Genomic DNA, 14703 nt, shown 5'->3' on the forward strand with positions numbered 1-14703 from the left:
CTGTCAAATCAAGTTCCTGGAAACCGTGACCTCAAAAACTTTCAATTTACTTTATTCTACTGCCAAAGGAAAGCAAGTACTCTCAGTCACTTATCGTTGTCTATTCAATTCCATTCCCTGCACTTTGGAGAAGAAAGATAGAACAGGAGAAAAAAATGAAGTTTCCTAAACATCAACTATATATATGCCAGGCACTCTGCTAGGCGCTTTGTGTGGGCTATCTCAATCCACCCTCCCGATATTCCGGATGAGAGGGACTGCTGTCCAGTCCCTTTAAAAGGAGGAGCCTGAGATTCAGTGGGTGAAGGAAGGAGGTCTACCTGACTCTCATGCCCTTGCTTCTTCCCCTCCTTGACACCCCTGTCGCTGAAAATGCAACAGTCCACATTTAGAGTGCAGTGTGCCATGTCAGACAGCCCAGGGTCCCCTAATACTTTTTCCTTATCCCTCCAGTCTTTTCCTTGGAGTAAACACATTGAGAAAAGGCCCAGACATAGTGTAGCAGATACTCACCACTGACCCAAGCAAACAGAATAGCATAGCGGTTAGACACGTGCTCTGGAGTCCCGCATCCCAAGGCTCAAATCCCAGTTTAACCACTTATCGACTGTTCCTTAGCTTGGGCAAGTCACCTAACTTCTGAGAGTTTATTTGCTCATCCATAGAATGGGACAAAGATGACAGAACCTACCTGTAGGCTTGTTGCAAGGACTGAATGAGCTCAAGGGCTGTAGCACTTAGAACGGTGCCTAGAGGAAAGTAAACAACCAATAAGTGGTAGCTATTTCTTAACATTAGAACAGCTCTGCGGGATTTCCCTACTACAGTCATCACTGCCTCAGGGGTGAGATGCTAGAGGTGGGTGAATTGGAAGTGTCCTCTATGGGCTGAACTGCTGAGGCCCAGCTCGGGTTACTTGGTTTACCCCAGGGCACCAAACTGGAAGATCCACATGCCTCACTGAGGGATAAGTGGCAACCAGGCTCTACAGGCCCTTTTCCTCAGTCACACCTTAGAATCAACGGTCACCCCAGTGTTCAGGTGATCTACTCCTTGGCGGCCGCCTGAGCCTTCTAGGTCTCTGAGGCTCTCTGAAATTCTGTCTCAAACCATGCAGAGAACAGTGGAGCAGCTCGTGTCTACTTAACAGATATGAGGCTGAGCGTCTCCACCGACACTCAAATGATTATCTAGGTGCCGGGCTAAGTCCTCTAAACGCAACAGAAAACTGCTGTGTGGCTTCCCTGGGCTCAAGACACAGACAGCAGCGTGGAGTAAGCATCCCAACTCAGCACTCATGGGAGCAACTTCTGTGAAGAGGACTGTACATTATAATGGGAGAAGCAAATTGAGGAAATTCATCAATTAGAAAATTTAGGCTTTGAAGCCCCAAAGGACATTTCAAGCACTTTCTTCTCTTTTCTCTTAGCAGAACCTCAGCATGCACATACCTTAGGGATTTTCTGGTTTCTTTCTTTTTTCTTTTTTTTTTTTTTTCTGCCTTCCCTAACAAGTAAATGGTAGCAATCGCAATAGCTAAAAGGAACTGAGCTTTTAATGTTTAATCAGAGCATCCTAACTAACAAGTAGACACCGTTATGACACTCTCCATTTTGCAGAAGGGGAATTGAGGCCTGGGGTGACTCCCCAGGTCACACAGCTCACAAAGACTATAGAGATTTAACACGGGAAGATTAACTCCGGAGTCTGGATGCTTATCACCAAGTGAGGCTGCCGACATGGCCTCTGCTTAAACAGGCAAAAATGTGGAAAACAGAGCAGGCACTCTAGAAATCTTTGCTGAATGGGGAATAAATCATTTTCAAGTTTTCTTTGTTGTATTCTTTTAAGTGTGGCCCATCTCTATCTCTTAGCATCTCTCAGCTGTGATGTTGCAATATTCTTCCGATTTCTTCCTCCAATCTCTCTTTCTCCCAACCCAATTCCTACATTGCTAAAAGAGTTGTCTTTCCAACAGAACACTGCCATCATGTCACTTGCTTAAATCCTTCAGTGACTCGTCACTTCCCGTAGCATAAAGCCCAAACTCCTCAGCAAGGCTCTCTGAGCACCTCCCAAATCCAGCCCGCTCCCCACTCCTCCTCGGCCTGCTTACCACTGCTTCCCATACGTCTCAGCTGAAGCCACACTGACCATTGCTGCTCCTTCAAAGGGCCACATATGTCCCTAGGATGCCCTTCACTGTGACCTATCGAATGAACCGCCACCTGTATTCCACATTTCTGTTCGAATGCGTGATGGTGAAGAGCCTGGGAAATGTGTTTGGACCACCCAGGAGTGAGTCCTGGACCCTCCGCTTACTAACCAGGTGATCTTGAGCATGTCACGTCACCTTCGGCTGCCTCAGTTTCCTCGTCTGCAGATGGGCACAAAAGACTATCGTCATAGAGTAGTTGTGGGGACTAAAGGAGATAAATAGCCACAAAAATCTCCCCTGTTTGCCTCGCTGGGGCTCCCATTTCTCCACATACTCCAAATAGGTCCATGCCAACGAATTCCAATCATTGGCGTACGTGCCTCTTCCTCCAGGGTTTCTCAGTCTATCGACTGTTTAGTTCTTTGTGATGTGGGGCTATGCTGTGCTTTGCAGGATGTTCTGCAGAATCCCTGGCCTCTGCCCATAGATGTCTGTAGCACCACCCCGCCCCCCACCCACCCCGAGTTGGGACAATCAAAAACGTTTCCATTGTCAGATGCCCCTTGGAGGCAAACCTCCTCCCCATGAAGAACCAGTGCTTGAAACTACCAGCTCCTTGAATAATACTATAAACAGCAGCTGCACGGCAGCAATAGCTGTCTTTTCCCGAGCACTCACCAGGGGCCAAGCACAGTTCAAAGCTCTACCATGAATTATAGAATTTAATCCTCTCAACACCCTAAGGGCGGGGGATTTTAGACGCATTTTATTGATAAAGAAACTGGATCACAGAGAGGTTAGTAACTTGCTCTAGGTGCGTCTTTATTCTCAGCCCTTCCATCCCCAACACCGAGCATGTTACCTGATAAAACAGGAGCTCCATAGCAACTTAAAGAATGTTTATACGAATGATCAAATGAATGAATGAAAGGATGAACAAAGAAGGAATAAATGAAAGAATAAGAAGGTTTCCTCCACATCAGCAAGCCATCCGGCTTCACCTCTAGGGGACAGTGAGCTGTCAGTCTCCTCTGGAGTCCCACAGTACCCCATAGAGTAGTTTAATTCATTGATAGATCCCTCCCCAGCTATGGCTCCTCTAAGCTATCCAGGCATCTCGTGGGGGGTCTGCTGTTCCAGATACTCTGTTTTTGCCATTGATAACATGAATCACGACTTCCAGCTCACATTTATGAAGGGCCGCTCAGTCCAGCCAAGAGTCCCAGCACTACCAGATAAATACCATCGATCTAATTTTCTACCTGTCAGTCACTCCTTTCAGACTTTGGGGAGATACGATAATACTATTTTTTATAGCTTGAAACACAGCACACCGAAAACCCTCCCAACGACTGTGTTTCTTATGAGCACTATATACAGTGCTGCTCGGGCATAACGTGAGAGAATGCTGCCTGGCCCATAAGTGTGGACATTTTCATCCTGTGAAGAATTGGTGAACTGAAGGGCAAACCACAACGATTTGATTTTTGACTAACACAGATTCAACATTTAAACCTGCTTAACCTACAAAAACTGAAGACAAACACAAGTGTAAATCCTGCAATCACGGTAGATGGGGATCTTAGAGTACCCCAGGTCCCAGACTGCTATTTTACTGGGTACAGAAGAAAGAGAGAGAGAAATGCTCTCCGTTAGAGTCCAGAAACTTCAATGTTTCGACTCTGCTAAAATTCTAGAAAGTGTAAAATATAAAGCAAATGTTTAAGAGAGAGTGGAGCTTATGATAAAGCAAGACCTACTTAAGGGATTGTAGACTCACTGGGCGAGGCAGGGCAGAGTCAGACAGACCTCACTCTGAATTCCGGCTCTGCCGCTCCAGTGGTTGCAAAGTTACTCTACCCCTTTTAGCCTCCATTTTCTCACCTATAAAATGGGCATAATAATAATACCAACTTAGAGGGTTGTTGGGAAGATTAAATGAGATAATGGGTGTATAGTGCCTAGTTCATAGCAGGTGCCTAATAAAGGGTAGGTTTTTTTTTTATTGTTATAGAAATGATACACACATACACACATCTCATTTCATAACAAAACCTCTGAGACCAAAATAGGGAATGGGTCTTAATGGCAGCACCAGAATTAGAACTGCTAAACCCACCCCGCAAATCCTGTCATTCATTCCGGCCTCAGAGCCCTTTCATAAAGGAGAGAGCCAAAGAATGGATGATATAGAAATACTGAGTTAATAAACAAATGCACAGACAAGCTCATCTATCTCACAGCATCACCGATGTTATAGATCTATGGATATCTCATTCCAAAAGCATTGCTCTACTGGCCAAGAATTAGATGCAAAGCAATACATAGGCTACCCATGGATGCAAAGATAATAAGACATGATCTCTTTCCTCAAGATCTCACTATCTAAGGACAGAAAATTCAAGCATGAATCTAGACTCAACTTGGACCATGCTTTAGGTTATTATATATATTGCAACTAAATAAAAAGGATCTCACCACATATCGAAACAGCATGTATAAATGTAGCTGCATTCTTAGTTAAAACTACTCCGCAATAATTTCCTCCATTCTCTGTGGCGTTCCAGGCCTTAAATCTGGCACAGATTAATACAACGCTCTCATCACCACATTTGGTAGCATTTTCTCAAGAAGCATAAAAAAAAAAAAATAAGATCATCCAAGAAAGAATAGTATGAAATGTTGCCCTTGATTTTTACCATTTAAAAGTTTTATTTGTTGGCACAGGGATATAAAATACAGCATAGGGAAGATTGTCGATAATATTGTGATAACCATGTATGGTACTAGACCTAGCAAGAGATCACTTTGTAAATTATATAAACTTCTAAGCACTGTGTTGTACACCTGAAACTAATATGAAATAATATCGAATGTCAACTGCAACTGAAAAATAAAAATTAATCTGAAAAAATTGTTTCATAAAAGCTTTATTTTTTAATAAAAATTGTAGGGCATAGGTATGAAACCATATTTATTCTCGGGGGAAACTGTGTATTTTTATTTACTTAAAAGTCAAGTCAGATTATTAAAACTAATTTAAAAGAATACACTTACTATGAAAGTGCCAGATTATAAGTAGCCTCAGAATTGCCCTACCCTACGTAATTTGAGATAGATAGATAGATAGATAGATAGATAGATAGATAGATAGATAGATAGACAGACAGACAGACAGACAGACAGACAAGCAGATAGATAAAAAGTCTGCCAGACTGGCGAATCCTACAGACTCCTGAGTTGTAGTCACCATTAAAATTTGATGCCCATAATCTCAGTGCCAGAGGAATCATGAAAACCTTCTTTTCCATCCCTCTGCCTTGCAAATTTTAGAGCCCCAGGAGACTCTGCCTTGCTTCCATAAATGTCACCGCCTTCCACCATGACCAACTCTTCATGGTTCAAGAGGGCATGTAGGATAGGAAATCAAACTTCAGCCTCAGAGGCAGCCATCCTCCCTCATCTCCAAGGTGAAGCCCTCCAGCTGGGCTCCCAACTGTCTCTCTTTCTTCCTCGGTTGTCTCTGCCCTTCGCAGACTTCTCAAGCCTCCTGTTGCATTTCCTCCCATCACACCGCCTTAGATGACTCTGCTCTCCCACGGCCCTTCCCAGACACGGAGCACCCTCGCCAAGGCCACCTCCACCCTCTGCTCTCACTGCCTTGCTTCTCTAGGTGGCAGCCCACATTCTCAGCCTCCATTTTTTATGGATCTTTTTTCCTTAATATCCAGTGTATGTAAGGGCCTTCGGACAGTGCCTGACACACAGAAAGTGTTCAAAAACAGCAGCCTTGATGATTAACTGCCATCCTTATTACTCCATCCCCATCAAGCACCAAAATGGTTATTCCCAAGTCACCATCACCAACAGCCTCCTCATCCCACATTCGGTGGCCTTTCCTCTAGTCTATCCTCACTGACTTTGGGCTACTTAACACATCCCTGCTTATTTAAAATTCTTTCTTTAGCTTCTAGGTCACCCTCTTACCCCCAGCATCTCACACAGACTTCAGAACCAGGAAATTAATCAGCATACATAGGTGGGCTTGAATCTGAAAATCCACAGCCCTTTTGCCTGCTGCCACCTCTACGCCCACATCATCACATGCCTCACTCTCTGGCTTCTTCGAGGTCTCAATTCAAACGTCACCTCCCTGGAGAGAACCTCGTCGACCATCAGGAGCATCTCAACCAAAGACAGATAATCCCAGAGCCAGAAAGATTAAAAAATCGACGCTGTCCTCTCTCCCCACAGGTTGTCTTATGGTAGACTCAGTCTCTGCTCACCTGGATCAACGTCTCCAGCTCCTGCGGGCTCACACAGATATGATCCCGCAGGAATTCTGCCTTCTCCAAGGCGATGGTGTTCTTCTGACTGCTCTCGAAGGGCTGCTCCAAAGCCCGGAAGACGAGCCCGCCTGTGACGAGGTACACCACCACGACCACGAAGATGGCAACCACAGTCTTCCACTTCATGACGGTCTGCAGGCCCCCCTGGGAGGTGCCTTCCATCCTGGCTACCACCGTGGCTCGGGAGGAGATGGAGAGGCGTGGGGCCGGGTAGCGCCCGTTAGTGGCACCCTTGGGCTGGCACACCGGGGGCACTGCTGCGGGAACGGCCACTGGGAATCGGGGTGGGAGAGAGGGGAGAAGAGATGTTTATAAACACAAACAACAAAACTGCTCAGAACCCAGCACGGATGTCTTCCTCCAGCCAGCTTTCAAATGTGAGGATTAATCATTGGTTCACCAAGCCTACATTTAGGGAATTTGATCGGTTGCCTGTTCAAGTTTGGGGGAAAAAAATGAGCACCAGGATACCTAGTTTTAAAAAATAGTTATTAATTGAGTTTGAAATGCTTATATTTTTCTACGAGGGTCCAAATTTGAAAGCCATGTCTCTGTAAGTTATCAGTCATCTGCCCCCTTAGCTTCCCTGTTTAAACAATGCGTAAGATCCGCAACCGATCACCACATTTGAAAACCGGATATATTGCTCAACTTGGAGAGGAGAAAAATAGGAGAGGGGTATGCAGCCACCCTATCTAAATACTGAGGGGGAGCTGATACCAAAAGCAGAGAAGAGATTACCAACCGGCAGGCTTAAAAGTCCCTCTTTATCGGGGGCCGTGGTCACTAAACAAAGAAAAGGAGGATGAGCTCACTATACAGGAAGTGAGTCAAGAATCAGACACAGTACAGAAAGTTCGGGTTTCTGACAACTAGTAAAGGAGAAGAAAAAGGAAGGTGGCCATGATGAGAGAAGGAAACGAGTCATGTTTTATGCCAATTAAGTTAGTTTCCTGAAATAGCAAGAATCGTAAAACAGAACCTAAACTTATTTCTCAACAGAAAATGTGATGCCTTAGCTGAAATCACTCCTAATCTGTTAGTAATAAAATTTTTCTTCTATTTCCCTCCAATAAGAAGCCATCAGAAAGGAAATTTCCCCTGGTTTTCAGAACACATTGAATTCTCAAAGGTCCCTGGTCTCTGTATGGGCAATTTCATTACCTTGGAAATAACTATGTGAACCTGGAGGCTTTTCTGGGCTGGCAGAAAGTTCCAGGTGTGTTACACCCATAACGCCACCATGCATTTCAGAAATCTGTCTTGTGCAGTACTGAACGGCCATTTCACTCCAATTTTGTTCTCCTTTTATTTTACTAATGCTTATTAAGGCCTCTGTCATCGTGCAGACTGGCTATGGTGTAAATAAAGTATGAGGAGATGACAAACATAATTACCTAAGTGGGGCAAACAATCTCACCTGTGAGAGCTAAACTGCTCGATCTCTGCCCTGGAAAACTCAAGGTAAATAAAAGCACAGGAATGTCACTCCTTGTTCCAAACACCCAGACCTGAGGCCAGAGAGGTGGCCACCTCAAGGAATCTTGGTTTGTACTTCTGCCTTTCAACCTAGAGCCGCAAAATCAGCTTTGCTCTTTGTAAACCAAGCTGAACATCAGCCTTTATTGTATAGTATTCTATCATATAAAATCATCAAACATTACATTTCCTTCTGACTTACATGAACGCAAAGCCTTCTGGAATCTCTGATTGAAAGATTTAAGAATGAGAACCAGCACCCTGGGAATTATGTTCTTACTAACCCTTCCCTGAAGGAACTACATTCAGATTCCTACTTACCCTTCATCCTTTGCGCCTCTCACCATCCCCATGGCCACCAGTTTCATCCAGGCCACCATCACATCTTGCCTGGACCAGTCCACCAGCCTCCACTTTCACCCACCTCTAAGTCTGAGGTTAAATACCACTTCTAGACTCATCTATCCCCTCTCCCCTTCTCCCTCTGTGGTCTGCAGAAAATTGGCCCCCAAAGATATCCACATCCTCATCCTTAGGACTTAAGCCTATATAACCTTATATGGCAAAAAGGGACTTTGCAGATGTGATTAAATCCAAGATCTAGAGATAATGAGATTTTTCTGGATTATTTGGGCGAGCTCAATGTAATCACAAGTGTCCTTATAAGAGGGAGGCAGAAGGGTCAGAGAAAGAGATGTAAGGACAGAAACAGAGGTCAGAGTGAGTAGCCATGAGCCAAGGCATGCAGGCAGCCTCTAGAAGCCGGAAAAGGCCAGGGACAGATTCTCCCCTAGAGCCTCCAGGAGGATCCATCCCTATCTACACATTAATTTCTTCCCAGTGAGACAGATTTTAAACTCCTGACCTCCAAAACCATAATACAATACATTTGTGTTGTTTTAAGCCACTAAGTTTATGGCAATTTGTTACAGCAGCAACTCCATGTCCACCGGCCTCGCCCACACCACCATCTAATACACCCCCATTAGATGAGGTCTCCGTTGCCCACACCCACTGCACCGTGCTGTTGATAGAGCCCGTTTGTCATTCAGACGGCAGGCACTGTGTCCACCCCCTCACCTATGTACCCCAGCCTTCTGCACAGTGCCTGACACGCAGTGAGAGGCCAAAATCAATGATGGCTGATCAAATGAATGAAGAATGGAAGGAAGAAATGTTGGCACTTCCAAACCACACATACAATGTGGATGAGCGGTGTTAAGTAGAAAACAGCTTGACATTCCAGCAAGACTAAACAGCGGGTCCTCCAACACAGCAGTGCTCTGTTCCCACCTCCACACCTTCTCAGATGTTCCCTCAGCCAGCAGCGCCCCTCGCCCACCCCCCTACGCCCCGCCATCTGCCTGGGAAATTCCCATCCTCCTCAGTCTCAGCTCAGAGTTGCCTCCTCCGCGAAGTCATCCTGGACTCCCCAGGCAGGCTCAGCCTGTCCATCTCCCCACAAGCCTATAAACTCCTGAGAGTCAGAAAGCTTCTCTTAATCACCAGATCTCTATATCTCGGCACAGTGCTGGCATAGAGCAAATAATCGTTTTCAGTTGTTGCTGCCGATAATTCCTTCAAACTATAAACAAAAGCTCCATCGGAATCACCACCATCCTCAATAACAAGCATTTATTCAGCACCAAATGGGCATGAGGAGCTGTGTGGTAGCGGGGATAACTCACGATCCCCCCCAGCTCGAGGAGTGACAGTCTACTTAGGGACCATATTCCATAGCATCAGGCAACAACCATTAGAATGAAGCCTTGTTGGGTGACAAATGATGGCCCTGAGCATGGAGGCCAGTTGGAGCTGGGTCTCCTTCACTGACCTGCATCACGGATGGTTCCAGGGCTTCTAGCATGCCTGAGGCTGGGCAGAACAGGGCTTGAGAAGGGTCTTTTCAGGCCAGTTCCTGGTTCCAGTTTGATATAAGACTGTCTCTGGGAACAGAGTTTGAACAGCATCCACCAATCCTTGAGTTTCCAGAGCACCAGGAAAAAAAGGCAGTTTCAGCCCCAAACTTGTCAGCATCTGGGTGACCTTGAAACTGCCACTTAGTTTCTCTGCTTCTTTATCTGCAAACTATGAATAATAATGGCCAATTTTTTGCACCCCCACAGAATTCTCAGGAACAGCAAAGGAGCTGCCCTGGTTTACTGATTGGACTATATTTCTAGATATCAGGAGTACTGGCAGGCACCTAAGAATGTTACCAATCATTCGTGCGTTTGACTAAAAATGGAGTTGGTTGCTTTGGCAAAGATGGCTGCACATTTCAATAGCCGGAAAGGGATTTGGTTTGTGCCTTTTGCTTAAATTAGGTAAGTTTTCGAAGGGTGTTTTAATGAATCCATTTCTTCTCAGAAACCACAGTCGCTCTCACTCTAATACAAAGTTGCCTTGTGACCTGGGATGTGCCACTGGAGCTCTCTGTGCCCGAAACAAACAAAGAAGCAAAATTGGCCAGATGATGATGACGACAACGGGACATCCTACCACTTCCTGGGCACGTACTTTGCGCCTGTCATTCTAATCAATGCCTTGCTTACGTCACTGCACTTGGTCCTCACCACGAGCTATTATCACCCTCTGTGAGTCCAGATCCTCCCAGAAGCACACACCAAGAGGGGACTGAACATTCATCGATCTTAGTCGGGGAAATGCATGCATAGGAGAAAATGGGAGACGGTCGGAGGCTAGCACGCCCAGCAGACACACCGCGAGTCTGTCCCCGAGTGAAGGAGAGGGAGAGAAGGATGCGTGTACGCGTCCTAGACCACCTGCAGCCTAAAGAAGGCTCAACACGGACGCCGCGGAGTTCTCCAGCCAAAGTCGGCCATCTGTGTCTCCCAGGAAGAGGCCTGCCTTAGGGTCCCCACCGCACTCGGTCACCGGCTGGCGGCAGCCCATGGGAAACGTGCTCACGGTGCCAGCCCACAGTGGACTGACCCAGCAGCAGCTGGAGCTCTCGGCCGATTATACTCCCTCCGGTGGGAGCCCGCAAGGCGCAGCCTTGCTCACGGCCACCAAACACCCTCGCTTTGCAGATAAAGAAACTGAGACCCAGACAGGTTGAAGGACTAAACAGAGGTCAAGTGGGCAGAGAGTGGTGGAGCTAGGATCAACATGAGGAGAGTCAGACCTCCCAGTCAGTTCTCCTTTGAAGCACGGGAATGGGAAAATAGGAACCGAAAGGAATTCCTGGTGGAATGGACCCTTTTATGCAACTCAGAAAGGCATTTGTCTCAGACGAGCATAGAAATCTTTTTCAATCTATGAGATTGGCAACTTTAGCTTCCTAGAGGTGACATAATCTTTCGCCATGGAATGAATCAATAATGATGGGCCGCCCCCTGCTTTACTCCAGTGGAAACACGTCCAGTAGCACAAGCACTGCCGAGAATTGAGAAGAGATAGGTTGGAAGACAGTATCCCTCCCGCTGATTTTCATTTTAACATGTTCCCACACAAACATTAGCTCATTCCATTTTTACCTAAAGGGGGATGGAGAGGAGGACACGTATGGAAATCTGCTTTCTCTTTGGTGATCGAGTTCTCAGTAATTTTATATTAGCCGAGAATGCCCATGTCCTGTACACTTTACTGCAGCATCTGTTTATGAAGTCGATCAACAAACATTTGAGTTTGCCAGGCACAATGCTTGGCACTGAGGACATGTAAGTGAATAAGACACATCCCTGCCCTCAGGGTCACTGAGAGAGTTGACAAGAGAGTTGACAAGTTTATCTTCACGAAACCTTCCATGGAGGGCAGGGATCATTATTTATCTCCCCTTGACGTGAGAGGAACTGAGGCCCAGAAAGGAGACACTGACTAGTCTATCATAAGCTAATAAGCTGTGTCATCCTTGGATCCATCTCCAGACACCTAACCCTGAATGCCTCTACTCCTCCACACCATTTGAAGCAAATATCATCCACAGGATTCAGGGTCTCTTGGAAATCTGAAATGCAGCCGCCTCAGAAGTGCCACCGTCACACAGCACCATGACTCTGCCTATTGACTCAGGCAAAGTACAACTGTGACTGCAACACGCTGGCAAGAGGCAGAGAACACCTGTCCGCTCTCCCAACCCTGATCTACCCTCCCCCCTCACCCTGGGTCTGGAAGCGGTCCAGGGCCACCTGCACCACCACGCAGAGCTTCCAAAGAGCCCCAGGTTCCAGCTGAGCCTGGAGTCCCCAGAGGCTGCCGTGGGCGAACTTCAGGCTGGTGCAGGGCGTGGATGTTGGGAAGAGGACAAGAGGGACGAATGGCCGACGATTCCAGCCCAGGGGTGGCCGAGGCCGCTGCCTTCAGCCGTGATCTGCCTTCGAGAAGCGCAGAGAGAACGCGTGTGCTCCCTCTGATTCCAGATACCCCAAAAGCCAAACCTGGTCTTTCCCATTTTCACAGGATGGCTGTGCCTTAAAGGGGATCGAGCTGGTCTTGCTAAGGGTACAGCGACATTCAGTCTACACACACGACATGAGCAAGCCGTGTCCCCAAAATGCGACCGCAAACAAAGGCTCTCCCTTTGGGTCGAATCAGTGCTCTCTCTCTCTAGTCCTCTTTAAAATTTTAGGCTTTGTTTCCAGCTGGAAGAGACTAAGGTACCATGAAATATCTGGGAACCTTTAGAGACGGACGGCCAAGACAAGAGGAAACGAGGCTGAGCGGGGAAGACGCGGGAGCTGAGAACGTGCTGTCACCTGGACGCGTAACTGTCCTTGCCTCCTTCTTTAGTCCAGACCCCGGTCTGCCCTCACCTGAATCATGGAGACGGCCTCCAGTTTTGCCCCGCGAAATTCCATCCTCCACATCACAGCCAGGCGGTGCTCTCTGAGGTGCAAATCTGGTCACATCCGCTTTGTACCTCAGCTCCTCGGAAGGCACTACGGAGATTCAGAACGCAGTGCTGGCTCTGTGGCATGCATCAAGACTCCCTTCCAGAGCCTGGCACCTGCCTGTCTCCCCAGCCTCGCCCACCGCCACACCCACACACGCAACCTTCGTCCCTGCCAAACCCAGCAGCACCCAGGTCCCTTCTCGCTGAGCCCAGAGGAATGGGTCTTGCTTCCCAGATTCCTTTCTCCTCCCCACTCTTTCTCTGGCCAACTCCTCCTCATACTTCAAACATCACCTCATATGTCACCACCTCCAAGTAGTCTTCCCTGACTGCCCACCCTCCGGTAGGATCAGATGGCCTTCCTCTATGTTCTCTGTCTCAGTGTGGAGCTTAGCACAGTGCTTACAGCTCAAAGGCTCCTAGTTACAATTTACTCCATTCCTGAATTTATTCATTCACCATCCATAAATTTGCCTTGTGTCAGCATTTAGATCAAGTTCACATACCTGCCCAAAAGATAACTTAACTGCAGAGTTCATTGACTCTGGTAGATATGAACAGCCTTGGTACTATCGTGTACCACAGACAGACATCCTGAGTCAAGCTGTTAAAAATTCTCAGGAAGTCAATAGTCCAAAGAAAGCTCTTCATGGTTCTTTCAATTTCTAGGGAGGACTAGAAAAAAAGAGAAGCAATTCACTTCACTGTGCTCTGCACAATCAGTTCTGAGCTTTCTTGTGCTCTTCACAAAGTGAGAGAAAGTTCCCTCTTATTCATGGATACAAAATATTTGTGAGGTTTATAATAAATCTATTGAGTGGTATGAATCACCCTTGGTGAGTTACCTCTCTGATACTGGACAAGCAGAATTTTCCTCCAGTCTGCCTTCCTGGGGACCCTCTGACGAGGCCAAAACAGCACAAATCTGGATTTGAGGACCCCAAAGGCTGAAGCCCCGCCCCCTTTAGTGTACGCCCAGCCTGGGGAGAGTAGAAAGGTGGCTGGACACATTTGCGGCTCAAAGGACCAGTGACTTCCTTCTTGGGACTAATAAGCAAATGGCTTCTCCTGATCTTCCCCAAATCTCTTGTTGCATTTATAAACTAAGAGCATGACACAGGTCGGAGGCTTTCACCACCAGGAGGGGCCCAGAGAATGAGGCTCTTAGGATTGGGGCCTCAACTCAGGCCATAGTAAAAGAGATGGACAGAAGGAGGCCGGAGACAAGAATCGTTAAGGGAGTAAAACCTACAGGTCCCAGTGATTGATAGAAAATGAGAAATGTGGAGAGGGAGGAGTCTGAAATGACACCCAGGCATCTGGCTTATAAGAGCACGGTGTTCTCCAAGACAGAAAAGGCAGCGGGCGTAGGTTTGCAGCTCCTGTAGCATGTCCAGGTGGAGGTATCCAACAGATATGAAGCATAAGGGACTGGAACTCACAGGGTAAGCCTAGCTGGAACCTAGGTTTGGGAGCGATAAGAATAGATGAGTCCACAGGACTGGATGAAATAGTCCGGAGGGAGATGCGGAATGAGAAGACAGTAAAAGATGGTGTTAAAGAGAGCAGCATGCAAGGGACGGCACAGGGGAGAAACACACCCACGAGAACAGGATGCGGCAGCCTGGGCATCGGAGTGGTAGAGCTTATTCCGCTTCTCCGTTTGCATCATCATTCACAAGGCCTGGCCTGTGAGTGGTCTCGGTGTGTGTCTGTTGAATTGATTACTGTCAGGTAGCATTATTTTGCTGCTCGTTAGTGGTCATCTCATAGACCATTTTCTCTCCCTGGCTGTCGGAAAACTTTCTCAACAGAACCCCTGTTCCATAATTTCTGGGGATTATAGGTTTCTCCAGGTACCA

The 14703-nt window shown here is 46.9% G+C and overlaps 1 protein-coding gene across 2 annotated transcripts in view; it reads right to left on the reverse strand.

The window, feature by feature from the left end:
• The window catches only part of KCNK10 (potassium two pore domain channel subfamily K member 10), a 113533-nt gene that overhangs the window by 52284 nt on the left and 46546 nt on the right, over positions 1-14703 (reverse strand). Inside the window, exons 1-2 of one of the 2 annotated variants that reach the window (XM_006925507.1) lie at positions 12762-12817; positions 6445-6779 (exon numbers count right to left, since the gene is read on the reverse strand). In XM_006925507.1, the coding sequence (XP_006925569.1) occupies positions 6445-6669 (225 nt within the window). In that variant the 5' untranslated portion in view covers positions 6670-6779; positions 12762-12817. Of the gene's footprint in view, positions 1-6444; positions 6780-12761; positions 12818-14703 lie in introns of those variants that run through there. The other variant, XM_006925506.1, reaches the window with a different exon arrangement.

The sequence above is a fragment of the Pteropus alecto genome, unplaced genomic scaffold, assembly GCF_000325575.1.
Source record: "Pteropus alecto unplaced genomic scaffold, ASM32557v1 scaffold8, whole genome shotgun sequence".
NCBI classification, from domain to species: Eukaryota; Metazoa; Chordata; class Mammalia; order Chiroptera; family Pteropodidae; genus Pteropus; species Pteropus alecto.